The sequence below is a fragment of the Theropithecus gelada genome, chromosome 11, assembly GCF_003255815.1.
Source record: "Theropithecus gelada isolate Dixy chromosome 11, Tgel_1.0, whole genome shotgun sequence".
Lineage (NCBI taxonomy): Eukaryota > Metazoa > Chordata > Mammalia > Primates > Cercopithecidae > Theropithecus > Theropithecus gelada.
This window is the reverse complement of record NC_037679.1, coordinates 81,957,689-81,975,229: the sequence shown is the minus strand read 5'-3', so window position 1 is coordinate 81,975,229 and position 17,541 is coordinate 81,957,689. Positions and strand designations below refer to the sequence as shown.

The 17,541-nt window shown below is 43.4% G+C and overlaps 2 protein-coding genes across 3 annotated transcripts in view; both read right to left on the bottom strand.

Annotated features, from left to right (window-relative positions):
* CCDC62 (coiled-coil domain containing 62) overlaps nucleotides 1-1,768 on the bottom strand; it is a 57,025-nt gene extending 55,257 nt beyond the window's left edge. Inside the window, 1 exon segment of the mRNA XM_025402833.1 lies at nucleotides 801-1,768. Coding sequence (XP_025258618.1) covers nucleotides 801-836 — 36 coding nt within the window. The 5' untranslated portion in view covers nucleotides 837-1,768.
* Nucleotides 1,769-4,761: 2,993 nt separating this feature from the next.
* Nucleotides 4,762-17,541, bottom strand: part of DENR (density regulated re-initiation and release factor) — a 21,321-nt gene continuing 8,541 nt past the window's right edge. The window contains exons 3-8 of one of the 2 annotated variants that reach the window (XM_025402835.1): nucleotides 14,267-14,286; nucleotides 13,539-13,623; nucleotides 10,551-10,634; nucleotides 8,326-8,442; nucleotides 6,730-6,873; nucleotides 4,762-6,617 (exon numbers count right to left, since the gene is read on the bottom strand). In XM_025402835.1, coding sequence (XP_025258620.1) covers nucleotides 6,577-6,617; nucleotides 6,730-6,873; nucleotides 8,326-8,442; nucleotides 10,551-10,634; nucleotides 13,539-13,623; nucleotides 14,267-14,286 — 491 coding nt within the window. In that variant the 3' untranslated portion in view covers nucleotides 4,762-6,576. Of the gene's footprint in view, nucleotides 6,622-6,729; nucleotides 6,874-8,325; nucleotides 8,443-10,550; nucleotides 10,635-13,538; nucleotides 13,624-14,266; nucleotides 14,287-17,541 lie in introns of both variants that reach the window. The other variant, XM_025402834.1, reaches the window with a different exon arrangement.

Below are 17,541 nucleotides of genomic sequence, written 5' to 3'. Positions count from 1 at the left end.
GCCCTTTTTTCATGCATTCAACATAATTTATTGAGCGCCAGTGGCTGGGCCACAGCCCGCCAGGCAAGGAGCACATATTCCACTCCAGGAAAACAGGCAGTAAGCCGAGTATACAAAGGCAGGTCGTCTTACACTGATGGACAAGAATCTTGGGCAAGCCCACTTCCAGACTTTTTGGTACAGTGGAGCTGTGAGAGAGCTCCTTTCTTTACTCGCCAGGTTGTGTAAATTAAGGACACCCAGCGAGGTAAATGGGAGAGCAGCTTCCCAGACGCCAGTCGTCCTCCTTAAACAGTAAGCACTGGGTACGCGCTACTCTGTGACCTGAGCTGAATAACAAGGTGTTATTGGGTTAAGGAAACGGTGGTGACACCGTTTTCCTCTATGTCCAATGTATTGTTTCACTTTTTTTTTTTTTTTTGAGATGGAGTCTCGCACTGTCGCCCAGGCTGGAGTGCAGTGGCGCGGTCTCGGCTCACTGCAAGCTCCGCCTCCCGGGTTCACGCCATTCTCCTGCCTCAGCCTCCCGAGTAGCTGGGACCACAGGCGCCACCACGCCCGGCTAATTTTTTTTGTATTTTTAGTAGAGATGGGTTTCATCGTGTTAGTCAGGATGGTCTCGATCTCCTGACCTCGTGATCCGCCCACCTCCGCCTCCCAAAGTGCTGGGATTACAGGCGTGAGCCACCGCGCCCGGCCTGTTTCACATTTTAAGTAGACACCGTTCTTGAGAAGCAGTAGATTTCGACCAATGTGCACCGTTGCAGCGGCGCCCAGCCGCGCTCGGAAACGCCGCTCACCTGGCGACCGGCAAGGAAGGCTGCCGGAGGGTTCATAGGTGTTTCCTCCGCCCCCGGAGAAGGCCGGTGTGGACGGCGTCACCTTAGAAACGCCATCGGCGCGCCTGCCCCGAGCGGCGGGGGCGAGCCCGGAGCCCCGAAGCCCCGCGCCCTCGGCCGTCCCCCGCCCCGCACCCCAACCGCCTGCCTGGCGCCCACGCGGCGTGCGCTCGCCGGGGCTCGGGGCTCCCATCCAGGGTCTCCTGGCTGCAGCCCCGCCGCGCTGGTGGGCACTGTTCTTCCACCTCGGAGACTGGGGGCTCCCAAGTGGCTCAGGCTGAGTACGGACGCTTTTTGCCCACGCCCGAGGCTCCGGCGCTGGAAGGCCTCGAAGAACCGGCTCTTCACCATTACCCAGGGAATGAAGAAGTTAATAAAGGCTGCTGCGCCGCCCCCAGCACCCTGGTTTATGACATTTGAATTGCTCACTCCCCTATCTTCCATCTTCACCCTAATAACCGTGAGCTCGGCAGTGCTCGCTCCTGTGTAGCTGGCTCCAAGAACAGGACCTGACACTCGAATGCCTGGAGGCAGAACCCAGCCCTTGGGGTAACAGTTGCGAACCACCCTAGCACCTTTGATACTTTAAACCAAGAATCACAGATGAAGAGGGGGAAATTGATTTTGGGGGGCTCCTGAAAAGCAATGAGAAGAACCACGGTACTTTGTCCTGGCAAAATCTACGATATTCTGGGTTGAATCTAAGCTTTTTCACCTGTCCTTCCATAGTCACCTCTTCATCCCCGTGGGAACGGGACTAGGAAAAAATAAGGCTTATCACACTTCAGCCCTGGCTGCGCATCCCTGAATGCTTAACTCATCAGACAGCAAGACAATTACTAAGTACCGTCTTACAGGGTTTCAACTTTACTTTTTGGTTGAATATGAAATAGCAAAACATGCCCTTGTGTTCAAAAAAGACAATCTGAAAATGGAAAAACAAAATTAAGATTTCTTACTTTGAAGCTTTACTGACAGGCTCATGTTTGGGAGACCAAAACAATGTCTTAGAATTTAAAATCAAGAAAGCTGGGCGCAGTGGCCTGTAATCCCAGCACTTTGGGAGGCCAATGTGGGAGGATCTCTTCAGCTCAGGAGTTCACCCGTCTCTAAAAAAACAATTTTTTTTTTTCCTTCGCCCTTGTCGCCCGGGCTGGAGTGCAATGGCACAATCTGGGCTCACTGCAACCTCTGCCTCCAGCCTCAAGCAAATCTCCTGCCTCAGCCTCCCAAGTAGCTGGGATTATAGGTGCCCACCACCATGCCAGTTTTTCTGTATTTTTAGTAGAGATGGGTTTCACCACATTGGCCAGGCTGGTTGCGAAATCCTGACCTCAGTTGATCCACCCACTTCGGCCTCCCAAAGTGCTGGGATTACAGGCATGAGCTACTGCACCTGGCCAAAAAATAGTTTTTTTTTTTTTTCCCCCAGAGTTTCACTCTTGTTGCCCATGCTGGAGTCCAATGGCTTGATCTCAGCTCACTGCAACTTCCATCTCCCAGGTTCAAGTGATTCTCCTGCCTCAGTCTCCCGAGTGGCTGGGATTACAGGCATGCACCACCACGCCTGGCTAATTTTGTATTTTTAGTAGAGACGGCGTTTCTCCATGTTGGTCAGGCTGGTCTCGAACTCCTGACCTCAGGTGATCCACCTGCCTTGGCCTCCCAAAGTGCTGGGATTACAGGCATGAGGCACCTTGCCTGACATAAATTTTTTTTTAAAGTTAACTGGGCGTGGTGGTGCACTCTTCTGGTCTCAGCTACTCAGGAGGCTGAGACAGGAGGATCACTTGAGCTAGGAGATGGAGGCTCCAATGAGCTGTGATCATGCCACTGCATTCCAGCCTGATGGACAGTGAGACCCTGACTCAAAAAACAAAAACGAGGCCAGGCGCAGTGGCTCATGCCTGTAATCCCAGCACGGAGAGGCTGAGGTGGGCGGACCATGAGATCGGGAGTTCAAGACCAGCCTGGTTAATATGGTAAAACCGTCACTATTAAAAATACAAAAAAAAAAAAACTAGCCAGGTGTGGTGGCGGGCGCCTGTAGTCCCAGCTACCCGGGAGGCTGAGGCAGGAGAATCGCTTGAACCCAGGAGGCGGAGGTTGCAGTGAGCCAATATTGCGCCACACCACTCCAGTCTGGGCAATAGAGGGAGACTCCGTCTCAAAAAAAAACCCCAAAACACAAAAAACAAAAAAAAACTCACCACCACCACCAGAACCCAAAACCAAATAGCCAATAAACACAAAAAGGTGGTCTACTTCCCTGATCATCACAGAAATGCCAATAAATAAATAAATAAACAAAGCAAATTCTGAGTAGTTGCTAAAAACAGCCTAGCAGTAGATGACTGCAGTAAGTTGGTAGTGATGAGATGTAAAGGAATGTGGGTTGAATGTCAATTTTTGAAGTCAGGAGCGTTTTAATTCATGTTTCTTAGGTTTCACCATTGTAAGACTTGGTATTTTTGGCTGAGCGCGGTGGCTCATGCCTGTAATCCCAGCACTTTGGGAGGCCAAGGCAGGCGGATCATGAGATCAGGAGATAGAGACCACCCTGGCGAAAACGGTGAAACTCCGTCTCTACTAAAAATACAAAAAAATTAGCCGGGCGTGGTGGCGGGCACCTGTAGTCCCAGCTTCTAGGGAGGCTGAGGCAGGAGAATGGCATGAACCCGGGAGGCGGCGGAGCTTGCAGTGAGCGGCGATCGCACCACTGCACTCCAACCTGGGCGACAGAGCGAGACTCCGACTCAAAAAAAAAAAAATTAAAATTAGCCGGGCATGGTGGTATGTGCCTTCAGTCTCAGCTACTCCAAAAGCTGAAGTGGGAGGATCACTTGAGCCTGGGAGGTCAAGGCTGCAGTGAGCTGTGATCACACCACTGCATTCCAGCCGGGGCAACAGAGCGAGACCCAATCTCAAAAATGAATACAATTGTGTATCTAGACTAGTAAGAAATTAGGCTCATTTTGATTATGGTTCATAAATAGTAACTGAGTATGTTAAAAGGATTATGATGACTAGGTACAAATTAAAAATCTCAATCATTTTACCTTCGCTCCCCAAAGGTTTTCTTTAAAACAAACAATTTAAAAATAATACATAACTTTAAAAAAATGACAGAGGTGAAAGCTACATGAATGACACTGCATCTGATTTTATACTCACAGTCTAATCCAAACTGAAGTTCCCAATGAACTTTTCCCAGTCTCCCTATTTGATTTCTTAAATAAAGGAATTTAGTAAATAATGAGTACAGGGAACTAAAAGGTAAAATTCACCTTTAAAACAGTAATTTATCAACTTTTAAACTAAGAGTGAGAAAGCTACCACAGACTGACTTTTATGTAATAATAAAAAGTTTAACATCACTCATTGTCATGTTTTTAAAAATGAATGAAATATTACTTATCAAAACTATATACAAAAAGTATCTGCACTAAAAGTTGCCAGCTTAATCATGGGAAATCTCTTATAAGGCTGCTTAAAGCTTCATGTTTTTTACTAAAAATGGTAGACTGTGAGAATGTGTAAAGTCAATTTTTGAACTATTAGTACTTTTTTTTTTTGAGACCAGGTTTCACTGTTGCCCAGGCTGGAGTGCAGTGTCATGATCTCGGTTCACTGCAGCCTCAACCTCCCAGGCTCAAGTGATCCTCTCCCCTCAGCCTCCCAAGTAGCTAGGACTGCAGGCACCCAAGACCACACCTGGCTAATTTTCATATTTTTTGTAGGGACAGGGTCTTGCCACATTGCCCAGGCTAGTCTTGAACTCCTGGGCTCAAGTGATCCTCCCACCTCGGCTGGGATTACAGCCGTGCAACAAAGCAGCTTGGCCCTATTAGTACATTTTAATCAGAGATTAGACTATGTTACATTTTAAATTTCAGTTTAAAAAAATGATTCACACATGTTATACACAAGGACAATTTTAATCCTGCATTTTCCTGTAGTAACATCCACTGCTGGCTATCTATGGATTGAAACTGCATTTGCTAAGAACTGTGAACATGAAGAAACTTTACATGAAGTCACATGTTGATACAGGCACACAGACATCTTTCAGCACCAACAGACTACATACGTAATACATACCAGATAGTCTCGATGGATAAATTAGTTTCACCGGTAATTCTATTTTGTAAAATCCACAGTTAATGCAGAATTCCATTTTTTAATTTTACATCTTTATTACACATTTTTCTAATACTTTATTTTTTAAAAAACACTCATTCAAGATTGTAATTTGCATGGCAATAAACAAGGGTTCCATGGGTTCTAAGTTTAAGTGTCCACAGCAATTTAAAACACCACAAGTCCTCTTTCCAATTTGCAGCACCTGACTTTAAAGTTTAAATTCATCTAATGCATCATTAAAACTGTCATTTTCTCTTGTGAGAAGACATGTTTCAATTGCTATTTCCAGGACTATATATTGAGGATGGGTGTACAGTATTTTTAATGGTTAGCAGAATTTTACTCACATAATTTATAGCCAGAATAAGAGCCTCTAGCCTCTCCGAACGGCCTTCCACTCAGAACAATGATGATGATAAATGTCTAAAATGTTTCTGGGGTACTCCACTTGACATTACCAAACATGTTTCCAAATAATCTTAGAAAATATGATTCTTTAAACATATGCATAATATTCTACCACACAATGCACCATCACTTCTTTAACCATTTTCCAATTGTTCATTTATAACATTTGCAATTTTTCATTATAAATAATATTGTGATGAATACTTTCATCTGTAAGTTTTATGCAAGGCTGATTATTTCTTCTGTCTTCTAATGTCAAAGAAGTGGCTTACTGGTTCAAACAGTGCACATACATGGTTTAAGGCTTTTAGTATACTTTACCAAATAATCTCCAGAATAGCTCGAACAACTCCTACCAACAGTATGTTATTGTGCCCATAGGGTGGACTTCCCAACAACAAAGCAAATTCAACTTCAACCACAAATCTATTAGATTCTCACCCATCTCAAAACTATCACATCAAAGAAGCAAGGAGACATATTACTGGTGAGGAAGCCAAATCCAATTCTTTTAAAAAAATCACTCAGCTTTAGATCAGTAAAACAACAAAAATGCTCCCCACAAAAAGTCTACCGGGTTTTTCAAAAAATAAAGTTAAAAAGAGAGAAAGAGAAACTCAGGCTAGGCGTGGTGGCTCACGTCTGTAATACCAGCACTTTGGGAGGCCGAGGTGGGCCAATCACAAGGGCAGGAGTTCAAGACCAGCCTGGCCAACATGGTGAAACCCTGTCTCTACTAAAACTACAAAAATTAGTTGGGTGTGATGGCGGGCACCTGTAATCCCACCTACTCGGGAGGCTGAGGCAGGAGAATCACTTGAACCCGGGAGGCGGAGGTTGCAGTGACCCGAGATCACACCACTGCATTCCAGCCCAGGCAACAGTGCGAGACTCTGTCTTTAAAAAAAAAAAAGAGACAGAGAAAGAGAAAGTCAGTACCAAATGACCAAAATTTTTTATTTGACTAAATTCTATTCATTCATGAGCATGACAGTCTCCCGTTTATTTGACTTTGGCAATAAAAAAACAAGCAGCCTTGTACAGAACAGTGAAAATGCCAAGGACGAGGGCAGTCTACAGTTTTACTGTAGAATAAATATATATATATATTTTTTAAAAGGCCTCTCTCCCTTTGGCCATATCAACTTCTCAGTTCAGGCCATTAAATATAGACGAATTTTCAAATTCACTTCTTTACTTCTCCAAGATCTTCGATGCTGTCATCATCTACCTATAAAACACAAATAATTATATCTCGTGAGTTGTGCTTGCAATTAAGAAAAAATGGAAGCAATTTGCTTTAAAAACTTACTTCTAGCGATGTATGTGTTCCACGTACTCACCTCTGGCCATTTTTCCTGAATGACGTCAATTATGTCATCTGTAAAGTCTCCCTGAATGATAATTTCATCCTCCCCTGTTACTGAGGCACCACAGGAGAATTTTTGAGCAAAAAATCTTTGTGCTTCTTTAAGATCAATTTCTATTTTTTTAAAAAAAGAGCAAGAACTGTAATTGGAATTGTGCAAAGATGTTTTTCCATTTTGAAATTTAATCTACATTTTAAATTCATAAAACAGATTGTTAATGGGTTTTATATTCCTTTCAGAACAATACAAACTACCACAGAGATCTTAACAATGCAGTTTACACTTTCAAGGTCAAATAAAGGCTCAATATATAAAAACAGAATCATCTATACTACCCCTAACTCATGTAAGACCAAAATAAATCCAGGGACACTTTATTTATTTTATTTTTGAGATGGAGTCCTTGCTGTCACCCAGGCTGGAGTGCAGTGGCGCAAAATCTCGGCTCACTGCATGCTCCGCCTCCCGGGTTCACGCCATTCTCCTGCCTCAGCCTCCCCAGCAGCTGGGACAAGAGGCGCACGCTGCCACGCCCGGCTAACTTTTTTGTATTTTTAGTAGAGACGGGGTTTCACTGTGTTAGCCAGGATGGTCTCGATCTCCTGACCTCGTGATCCGCCAGCCTCCGCCTCCCAAAGTGCTGGGATTACACGCATGAGCCACTGCGCCTGGCGCTTTTTTTTTTTTTTTTTTGAGATGGAGTCTTGCTCTGTTGCCCAGACTGGAGTGCAGTGGCTCGATCTTGGCTCACTGCAACATCCGTCTCCCGGATTCAAGCGATTCTCCTGACTCAGCCTCCTGAACAGCTGGGATTACAGGCATGTGCCACCATGCCTGGCTAATTTTTGTATTTTTAGTAGAGATGGGGTTTCACCAAGTTGGCCAGGCTGGTCTCAAACTCCTGACCTCAGGTGATCCACCCATGTCAGCCTCCCAAACTGTTGGGATTATAACAGGCATGAGCCATCACGCCCAGCCTCTTTTTTCTTTTTAAGGCTGGTCAAGTGAAGCAGTGGGAGTAAAGAAGGAACAAAGAAATCTGTAAGTGGTTGTGATCATTTAGTTGTAAACACCATCGTACTCAGACCGGACTATTGATTGTTTTTCAATCTGTGTTGTCTTACAGAGGGATCATGGTTTAGATTTTCACCCAGTTTCACTACTCATTCAAGGCTTCCAGGAACTGAGGGGCTCTAAAGTAGGATGTTCTGCCACCTTTCTCACCCTCTGCTGTCATTCCCAGAGGGGATGAGCCATTTTGCAACCTTCTGCCACCATGCCTGCAGAGGACAGAGGAGCAGCACTGGCTGGTTTCAAACAAAATCCTCCCCAGCCCTCCTCATCCCACATAAAATGTGCCCAAGCAGGAATTCCAGAAAGTAAAAAGTACCCTCTATAGAAGATTTTTGACATTTCTCTAAAATTTGATTTTGAAGGTGTAATTAGAAATGCAAAAAACAGACCTGTGAAGTTTTCATGGTATGTGAGAGAGAGATAGAGAGATAGAGGGAGACAGAGAGAGAAAATAGTTCACACATTTTAAATATACTTAACCCTGAACTCACCAAAAGTTGCAAGGCCACACACTCTTGTCACATATTTCTTCTTTGCTCTGGGAATTTTGGCTATAGTAACCTTTTGTGGTACGGTCTTCTTTTTCTGTTTTATTTGACCCCTTCCACCTTTATTTATTAAGAAAGAGCTTAGCATTAGTTGTTTTGTTTTTGACATAATAAGAGAATACTGTCTTTAAATTTATTAATTTTCAAAAGGTTTAACTTTCTTTTTCTCTAATACAAAATTACTAAACACATCCAGGTATTCATTCAATAAACACATATTAAGTACCTACTATGTGCCCAGCACTGGGCTAAGGGCTGAGGATACAAAGATGAACAGACCATAGCCCCTGCCCTCCAGGGACTCACAGTCTAATGAAGAGAGTAAAAAAAAAATTACAGCAACCTGATATACACAATAATAGGATCCATGAATAAGACTTTATGATAGCTTTGCAGAGCAACAAGTTAGTCTGCTTCCAGAGGACACAGAAAGTTTCCGAGAGCAAGTAACATCTAGGTGGAGTTTTGAAGAATAAGGAAAGGTCCAGGTAAAAGCAAAAAGGTTGGAGAGGCATAAGAAAGGACATTCCAGGGAAAGGGAACAAGTACAGAGGTAAGAAAAGGCATTATATTTGGGAACTTCACTTGATTGAAGGATGCTTATGAATATGTAGCAGATGAAGTCAGAAAAGCAAAAGATTACATACATAGCAGCCACTGGATCTGTGTTTCGGTGGATCTGTGAAGAGTAAGACTGATAGAAAGGCCCCTACAGAGGTTCCTGCATTAGCTCAGGCAAAAAATGGAAAGTAAAGCAGTGCCAACAGTAATAGCCACTAGGCCACAGGCAGGAGAGGAGGGAGGAGAAAGAACAGAAGCTCGAACTGAGTGAAGGGAGAGAGAGAAAGTAAGATGGTTCTCAGGGCTCTGGTTTAGATGACTGAATAAATTGTATGGTCACTAACCAAAACGGAGAAGAAGAATCAATTTGGGACTTGAGACTCAGCAAGCTTAATTTCCAAAGTGCAGTGTTTGAGGTGCTTCTGGGATCAAGCACACTTCTAGGCTAGAGACACAGGCCAGATTCAGAGATACAGATTTGGGAATTTTAAGTGTAGAGTGGGCAGCGGAAGTTAGGAATGTGATAGAATCATCCAACAAGAACATGCAGAATGAGAAGTGGGCCTAGGACAGAATCCTGAAAAACACTGACTTTTAAAGGACAGAAGGAACAGAAGTCCACACAGAAGACTAAGGAGGAGTGATAGGAGAGCTAGGAAGGAACAGAAACTAAGGAGTGACAATGTTTCAGCAAAGAGGGAGTGTGTATGTGCTTATTATTTAGCAATGACTAAGCCACTGCTGACCCTTACCAGAAGAGCTGCAGTGGTCAGGAAGTCAGGTTAGGATGGACTGAGGAGTGAAGAGTGAACCACAGAACAGAACGGGGGATAGTGAGTCTGGCCTTAGTAAAGAAATCTGGCTAAGGAAAGGAGAGGGATAAGGCAAAGAAAGACATGAGCTTTGGGGAGAGTTTTTTTTTTTTTTTTTAAGACACAAAGTCCTGAAAATATTTGTAAGTGAGTTTCAGTCATAGGGAGAATAATGAATGAAAACCAAACAGGTAGGTACAGGATCCACAGCATCAGGAGTTGGTCTGAGAAGAAGGAGTGAGTCAAGCATATGCAACAGCTGTAAAACAAAGTTTTCAACTGAGCTATCAGAAGTAATAAGAAGATAACATCTTTTATATAAATGTCCTCACTCTACTTAAATAGAATACACAGGAATTTTACCTGTCTGTTTTTTACATACAAACAGGGCAAATAAGCATGTTTTCCTAGGTCCAATTTACTGACAAAGTCCAAATCATACCACATCCAACCATGATCTTGAGACTATTAGTATGTGCCCCTCTGTATGATATACATGGGGAACTATAGTAACAGGTACATGGTATTAACACCGGGAACCTCCTCCTTTTTGTAAGAGATGAGGTCTCACTACGTTGCCCAGGATAGAGTGCATGGCTATTTGGAGGAACGATCATTACACACTACAGCCTTGAACTCTTGGGCTTAAGTGATCCTCCTGCCTCAGCTCCCTAAGAAGCTGGGACTATAGGCACCCACCATTGCGCGTAGCTTTGGGAACCCTTTTACTTACTTACGTCTTCTATCGTAGTGACGGTATGACTGTACAAATCAAGATATGAATTTAGGTCTTACCTCTCTTCTGTTTTTTCTTTTCCTCTTCTTCCCCTGCTGTTCCTTGACCCTCACTAATTCCAGCTTCTTGTTTGGGTGAATTTTCTAGATATAAAAATGAAATACAAAAGCATGAACATCATCTCACACTGTTAAAAAAAAGAAATCACCTTTGAGCAACCTCATATACAAATAAGGCATCTTACCAACAGCTGAGCATGACATTTGTAAAGCAATGGATTACACTGCTAGATTCCTATTCAACCTAGTTCTAAAGTCATTATGGTAAGTGTATGGTAACAGAAGAGAAAACCCAGTCTTTTGATATGTGAGGGCTAAAATTTTTAGCCACAAGAAGGGAGCACAAAACACTTGGGCTCTGCAGGAGTGCTCTAGCATCTAAACTTACTAATTTTGTTACCATCTGGAGAACAGCTCCTCACCCGCTCAGACATGATCCTATCCCAGTAAGGTCCTGTTCAGGGCCAACCATGTAGACTGAATATAAAACCAGACTTGAGGGTTTTTATTCAACCACTGACAGTGATGAAGTAGCTACCAGCCAAAAGGGACTTACCAAGTTAGGGATTTGTGTGTCAGAGAAATCACCTGAAAGTCAAGGAGCAATGAGTGGGGCAGCACTGGGTGTCTCTGGGCAGGCCTGTTCCCAGACCAGGCTTTCTCTTCTTCCTGCTACTGCCTTCATTTTTACCAATCTTGCAAGAGAAGCCATCAATATGAGCAAACTGAGGAATTCTGTTCCTCCACAGTCTTCCCACCTCCGGCAATGGCAACTCTATTTTTTTTTTTTTTGATACAGAGTTTCACTCTATCACCCAGGCTGGAGTGCAGTGGTGCAATCTCGGCTCACTGCAAACTCCGCCTCCCAGGTTTGCGCCATTCTCCTGCCTCAGCCTCCCAAAGTAGCTGGGACTACAGACGCCCACCACCATGACCAGCTAATTTTTTGTATTTTTAGTAGCGACAGGGTTTCACCATGTTAGCCAGGATGGTCTTGATCTCCTGACCTTGTGATCCACCCACCTCGGCCTCCCAAAATGCTGGGATTACACGCGTGAACCACCATGCCCGGCCAGCAACTCCATTTTTCTAGTTGCTTAAACCAAAACCCTAGATGTCCCTTTTATTCACACTACACCCAACAAATCAGAAAATCCTGTCAGTTCTACCTTGAAAATATACTCCTATCTGACAACTTTTCACCACCTCCCCACTACCATTCTGACCTCAGTCATCACAACAGCCTCCTGTCTGGTCTCCCCCTGCTTTTCTGCCTATGACCCTCTTTTGACATTTTTGTTTGTTTTTTTGAGACAGGGTCTCGCTCTGTTGCTCAGGCTGGGGTGCCTCAATCTGCTGGGATCAAGTAATCCTCCTGCCTCAGCCTCTCCAGTAGCTGAGGCTATAGGCTCATGTGCCACCATGCCCAGATAATTTTGCGTTTTTTGTAGAGACAGGGCTTTACCATGTTGCTCAGGCTGGTCTCGAACTCCTGGACTCAAACGATTCACCTGCCTCAGCCTCCCAAAGTGCTGCAATTACAGGTGTGAGCCACCACTCCCGGCCTCTTCGGTTTATTCTTAGCAGAGCAGCCTAAGTGATACTGCTGAAACAAGTCAGACCTTATCACTCTTCTGTTTAAACTCCTCCAAGAGCTCCTCATCTAACTAAGAGCAAAAGCCAAAATGGCCCACACTGCCCAACCCGGTGTGGTCTACTCTTACTTCGTATCAAACTCTTCTCCGGTCCTTCAATAAGCTCCAGACACAAAGGCTTACTTGTTGTTTCCTGAATATACTAGCAGAGCTTCTGCTCAGGGCCTCTCCTCAGGCTGTGTCCTCCGCCTAGGAATGTTCTGCCAGATACCCAAATGACTCATTCCCTCAGTTCCCAAAAAATCAACTGCCACCTTTTCAGCAAAATCTTCCCTGGGTACTACCTAATATTTCAAATTCCTTCCCACCAATTCTCATCTCCCCGTTTCCTGCTTATTACTGTCTACATACTATATGTTTTGCTTATTTAATCTGTCTCCCTTTCTAGAATGTAATTGCCACAAGTGTAGGAAATCTTTTTATTTACTGGCTTATCCTCAGAATCTGAAACAGTGTGTAGCACATAGTATGCTTACAATAAAATCAATATATATTTGCCCCTAAATCATTTACTTTTTTTAATTTTGTTTTTTTGAGACAGAGTTTTGCTCTTGTTGCCCAGGCTGGAGTGCAATGGTGCCATCTTGGCTCACTGCAACCTCTGCCTCCTGGGTTCCAGCAATTCTTCTGCCTCAGCCTCCCGAGTAGCTGGGATTACAGGCATGCGCCACCATGCTGGGCTAATTTTACACTTTTAGTGGAAATAGGGTTTTTCCATGTTGATCAGGCTGGTCTTGAACTACTGACCTCAGGTGATCCGCCCACCTCAGCCTCCCAAAGTGCTGGGATTACAGGCGTGAGGCACTGTGCCCACCCAATCACTTACTTTTTGTTTGTTTGCTTGAGAAGGAGTCTCGCTCTGTCGCCCAGGCTGGGCTGGAGTGCAGTGGCACGATCTTGGCTCACTGCAAGCTCCACCTCCTGGATTCACACCATTCTCCTGCCTCAGCCTCCCGAGTAGCTGGGACTACAGGCGCCCACCACCACTCCTGGCTAATTTTTTTTTTTTTTTTGGTATTTTTAGTAGAGGCGGCGTTTCACCGTGTTAGCCAAGATGATCTCCATCTCCTGACCTTGTTATCCGCCTGCTTCAGCCTCCCAAAGTGCTGGGATTATAGATGTGAGCCACTGCACTCGGCCCATTTACTTTTTTTATATAAGAAAGTTGATATTCAGACCTATCCTATCTCAGAGAGAACTTAAACAGCTAACAGAGATAAATGTTAATTCTGTAATATCCTACTAAAGGAGGACTTTCGTATCTTTAGAATAATGCCATACATGCATTTGTCTCAGGTACAGAAGTTTAATGCAAGAAAAAAAATTTTCATACCTACAGTAAGTTTTGCAAATTCATTTGGAAAATTCTTCTCTAACCATTGTCTACATTTAGCAACATCAGGCATATATTCACAGTACTAGGAGAAAAAAAAAGAACTGAGTCACAACAAAACATTTTCAGTCAAACAATACGTCGTAATTAAAAATCACTCCCTATACTTGTTAATACAAAGAATAAAACAAACCACTCCCATCTGACTTCTTATCCACAGGAAATCTGTATTCAACCAGAATATGTCCCGTAAGAAATTAGATATTAAGAAGGATTAGGTACCTCTTCATGGAATCAGTTTATTTCTTCTCCCTCTATTTATTGCTTTGAGCACATAAGTGCCTCATTTTCACGACTTGCTCACGGAGCCTGACTTAGAAAGTCTTACACACAATTTATTTGCTCTTTCTTTCCTCTGCTCATTCGTGTAGATTTTGGCATTAAGGTTACTCTTATTTTATGAGCTGACTATTCATAAGTCCTATGCAAAAATCCAAAATGCACAGCCATGTGCAAAAGATGCACATGTATGATTTAAGGTCTAAATTTAGAAAATAATTTATAAGACCATAAAATTATTCTAAACCAAAGTTCTCTATAAAAGGTTAAAGCTTTACTATCAAATAATCAAAAATGAAAAATAAAAAACAGTTCTCAAGGTAGCTTTAAAACCAAGAATAACTTCAAATACATAAGGTAAAAAATAAATAAATAAATAAAGGACTTACCTCTGTTGGTAATGAACAGACTGAGGAAATAAAAAGAAAAAAGATTTGAAATGTTAAACCTATATGTACACACACACGCAGGGCTTATCCTTAACTTTTATACTTGAGAAAATGCTTCATTTTTACATTTTTCCTGTAAGTTTTCTATACCACTTTTCAAATGCCACTCTTCAGTGAGGTAAAAGGCACATGGTTATGAGACTTTGGAGGTAAAAGGCACATGATTATGAGATGATACTATCTTGATTTTTTCATCTAAAGAGTGTCTCCGTCAGCTGATGGAGCATCAAAGTATGCTATTTTGTATATAATGAGGTCTTACCATAATCATTTCAGTGAGTCAAAAATTAAGCTAAGACAAGAACAATTCCCCCATTCAACAGAGTTTGAAGGAAACTGGTTATTTCTTTTCTTTTGAGACATGGTCTCGCTCTGCTGCCCAGCCTGGGGTGCAGTGGTGCAATCATGGCTTACTGCAGCCTCCACCCCTCTGGGGGCTCAAACGATCCTCCCACCTCAGCCTCCCGACTAAATGGGTCTATAGACACACACTACCATGCCCAGCTAAGTTTTTGTAAAGACAAGGTTTTACCATGTTGCCCAGGCTGGTCTCAAACTTCTGGGCTTAAGCGATCCACCTACCTTAGCTTCACAAAGTGCTGGGATCACAGGCGTGAAGCACTGTTCCCAGCCTGGTTATTTCTTCTGATAGTTTACCAAAACAGCCACCATTTTTTATTTATACTGACAAATTTATAAACTTTAGCTGCATTTTTACTACCATCTTTTTGCAATACATTTTTCTTTTTTTTTTTTTGAGACAGAGTCTTGTTCTTTCTGCCAGGCTGGAGTGCAGTGGCACGATCTTGGCTCACCGCAACTTCTGTCTCCCAGGCTCAAGAAATTCTCCTGCCTCAGCCTCCCGAGTAGCTGGGATTACAAGCATGTGCCACCACGCCCAGCTAATTTTTGTATTTTTAGTAGAGATGGGGTTTCACCATGTTGGCCAGACTGGTCTCAAACTCCTGACCTCAGGTGATCCACCTGCCTCAGCCTCCCAAAGTGCTGGGATTACAGGTGTGAGGCACCATGCCCAGCCTATTTTTTTAGAGTCAGGGTCTTACTCTCACTCTGTCATCCAGGCTGGAGTGTAGTGGTGTGCCCATGGCTCACTACAGCCTCGAACTCCTCAGCTCAAGTAATCCTCCCGCTTCAGCTTCCCAAGTAGCTGGGACTACAGGTGTGAGCCACTATGTACAGCTAAGTTTTTTATTTTTGTAGAGACAGGATCTTGCTATGTTGCCAAAGCTTTTTCATATTATGCTACACAAGATCATGAAAGTGTAAAGCTAGAAGGAATCTTGGTTCAATCCTATCATTCAGTGTTACAGCCTGTACAGGCTAATAAGGGACTAGAAGAACTGAAAAAGCTTCCCAATTTTAACTGTAATTCTAATACTGCGTCAACTGTTTATTTTATTTTTAAGGTTTAGAATGGAATAGTTCAGTGTGTCCAATATCCTGAGATTTTTGAGGGAGAGAAAGGTGGTACAAGGGAGAGAAAGGTGGTACACCATGTAATCACAGCAATTACCACACACTGGGCACCTAGTATGTGCCAAATGCTTTACTATGCCTTGCATCCATTATTATGTTTACTTGCCGCAACTTTGTAAGACAAGAAGTACCATATCTATATTCTGATGATGAAAATGAGGCTTAGTGTACGTAACCACTTGCATCTGGATAATAGGATTTGAATCTGCCTGTTTCTGATGCTCATGCGATTAACCACTAACTTAGATTACACAAAGTAAACAAGCAACTTAGTGGCACCAGACAGCTGAAAATGATCTCCCTTCACCTTACCCTACTAACATTCTACCATGCTACCACACAATCACTATTTTATAGATGGGGCACTAAAAGAGTTAAATAGCTCATTCAATGACAAAGGTGGTATGTGGCAGAAGAAAACTGGAATCCAGCGGTTTTGTCCAGTTGCGTCTATTATAGTTTAGGGTTCTTTCTACCAAAGATCTCCCTGGTTAGCCACAGCCCCATATTCCTCACAGTTCAAGTTCAAATACTAGGCATAGTTGTTCAGCCACACTTTCAGGATATAACTATATAATTATTGGCTAAATACCATTACAGTAAATACTAAAGCTACAAATTTTGTATACAATTTCAAATAATATTTAGTTCAGAAAAAAATAAATAAATTGGGTTCTTGCTCTGTTGCCCAGGCTAGAGTGCAGTGGTACCATCTCATTTGGCTGCAACCTCTACCTCCTAGGTTCAAGTGATTCTCGTAGCTCAGCCTCCCGAGTAGCTGGGATTACAGGTGTGTGTCACTACACCCAGCTAATTTTTGTATTTTTAGTAGAGACAGGGTTTTACCATGTTGGCCAGGCTGGTCTTGAACTCCTGGCCTCAAGTGATCTGCCCACCTTGGCCTCAGCCTCCCAAGTGCTGTGATTACAGGTGTGAGCCAACACACCTGGCCTGGTTCAGCAAAATTCTAATGCAATAAAAATTGGGGCAGCTCCTTTAAGTTCTTTAAAAAAGTCAATTTCTCTCTACAGATCACTTACTTATTTGGAAAGGGAAAACCTTTTCAATGCAAACATCTAGCCATCACCTTCAAACTTAGCATCACTAATAGTGAAACATCAGACATTATGAGCTTTTGATGCAATGCAACATGACGAACAAAACATCATCCACGGAACCTTCTTGCCAAAATCTGTTTAACTTTAATCTAATTAAGCCTCTAGGCCGGGTGTGGTGGCTCACATCCATAATCCCAGCACTTTGGGAGGCCGAGGTGGGTGGATTACTTGAGGTCAGGAGTTAAAGACCAGCCTGGCCAACATGGTGAAATCCCATCTCTACTAAAAATACAAATAATAGCCGGGTGTGGTGGTCCACACCTGTAGTCCCAGGTACTGGGAAGGCTGAGGCAGGAGAACTGCTTGATCCTGGGAGGTAGAGGCTGCAGTGAGCTGAGATTGTGCCACTGCACTCCAGCCTGGGCAACAGCGAGAGCCTTCATCTCAAAAAAAAAAAAATTAAGGCCGGGCGCGGTGGCTCAAGCCTGTAATCCCAGCACTTTGGGAGGCCGAGACGGGCGGATCACAAGGTCAGGAGATCGAGACCATCCTGGCTAACATGGTGAAACCCCGTCTCTACTAAAAATACAAAAAACTAGCCGGGCGAGGTGGCGGGCGCCTGTAGTCCCAGCTACTCGGGAGGCTGAGGCAGGAGAATGG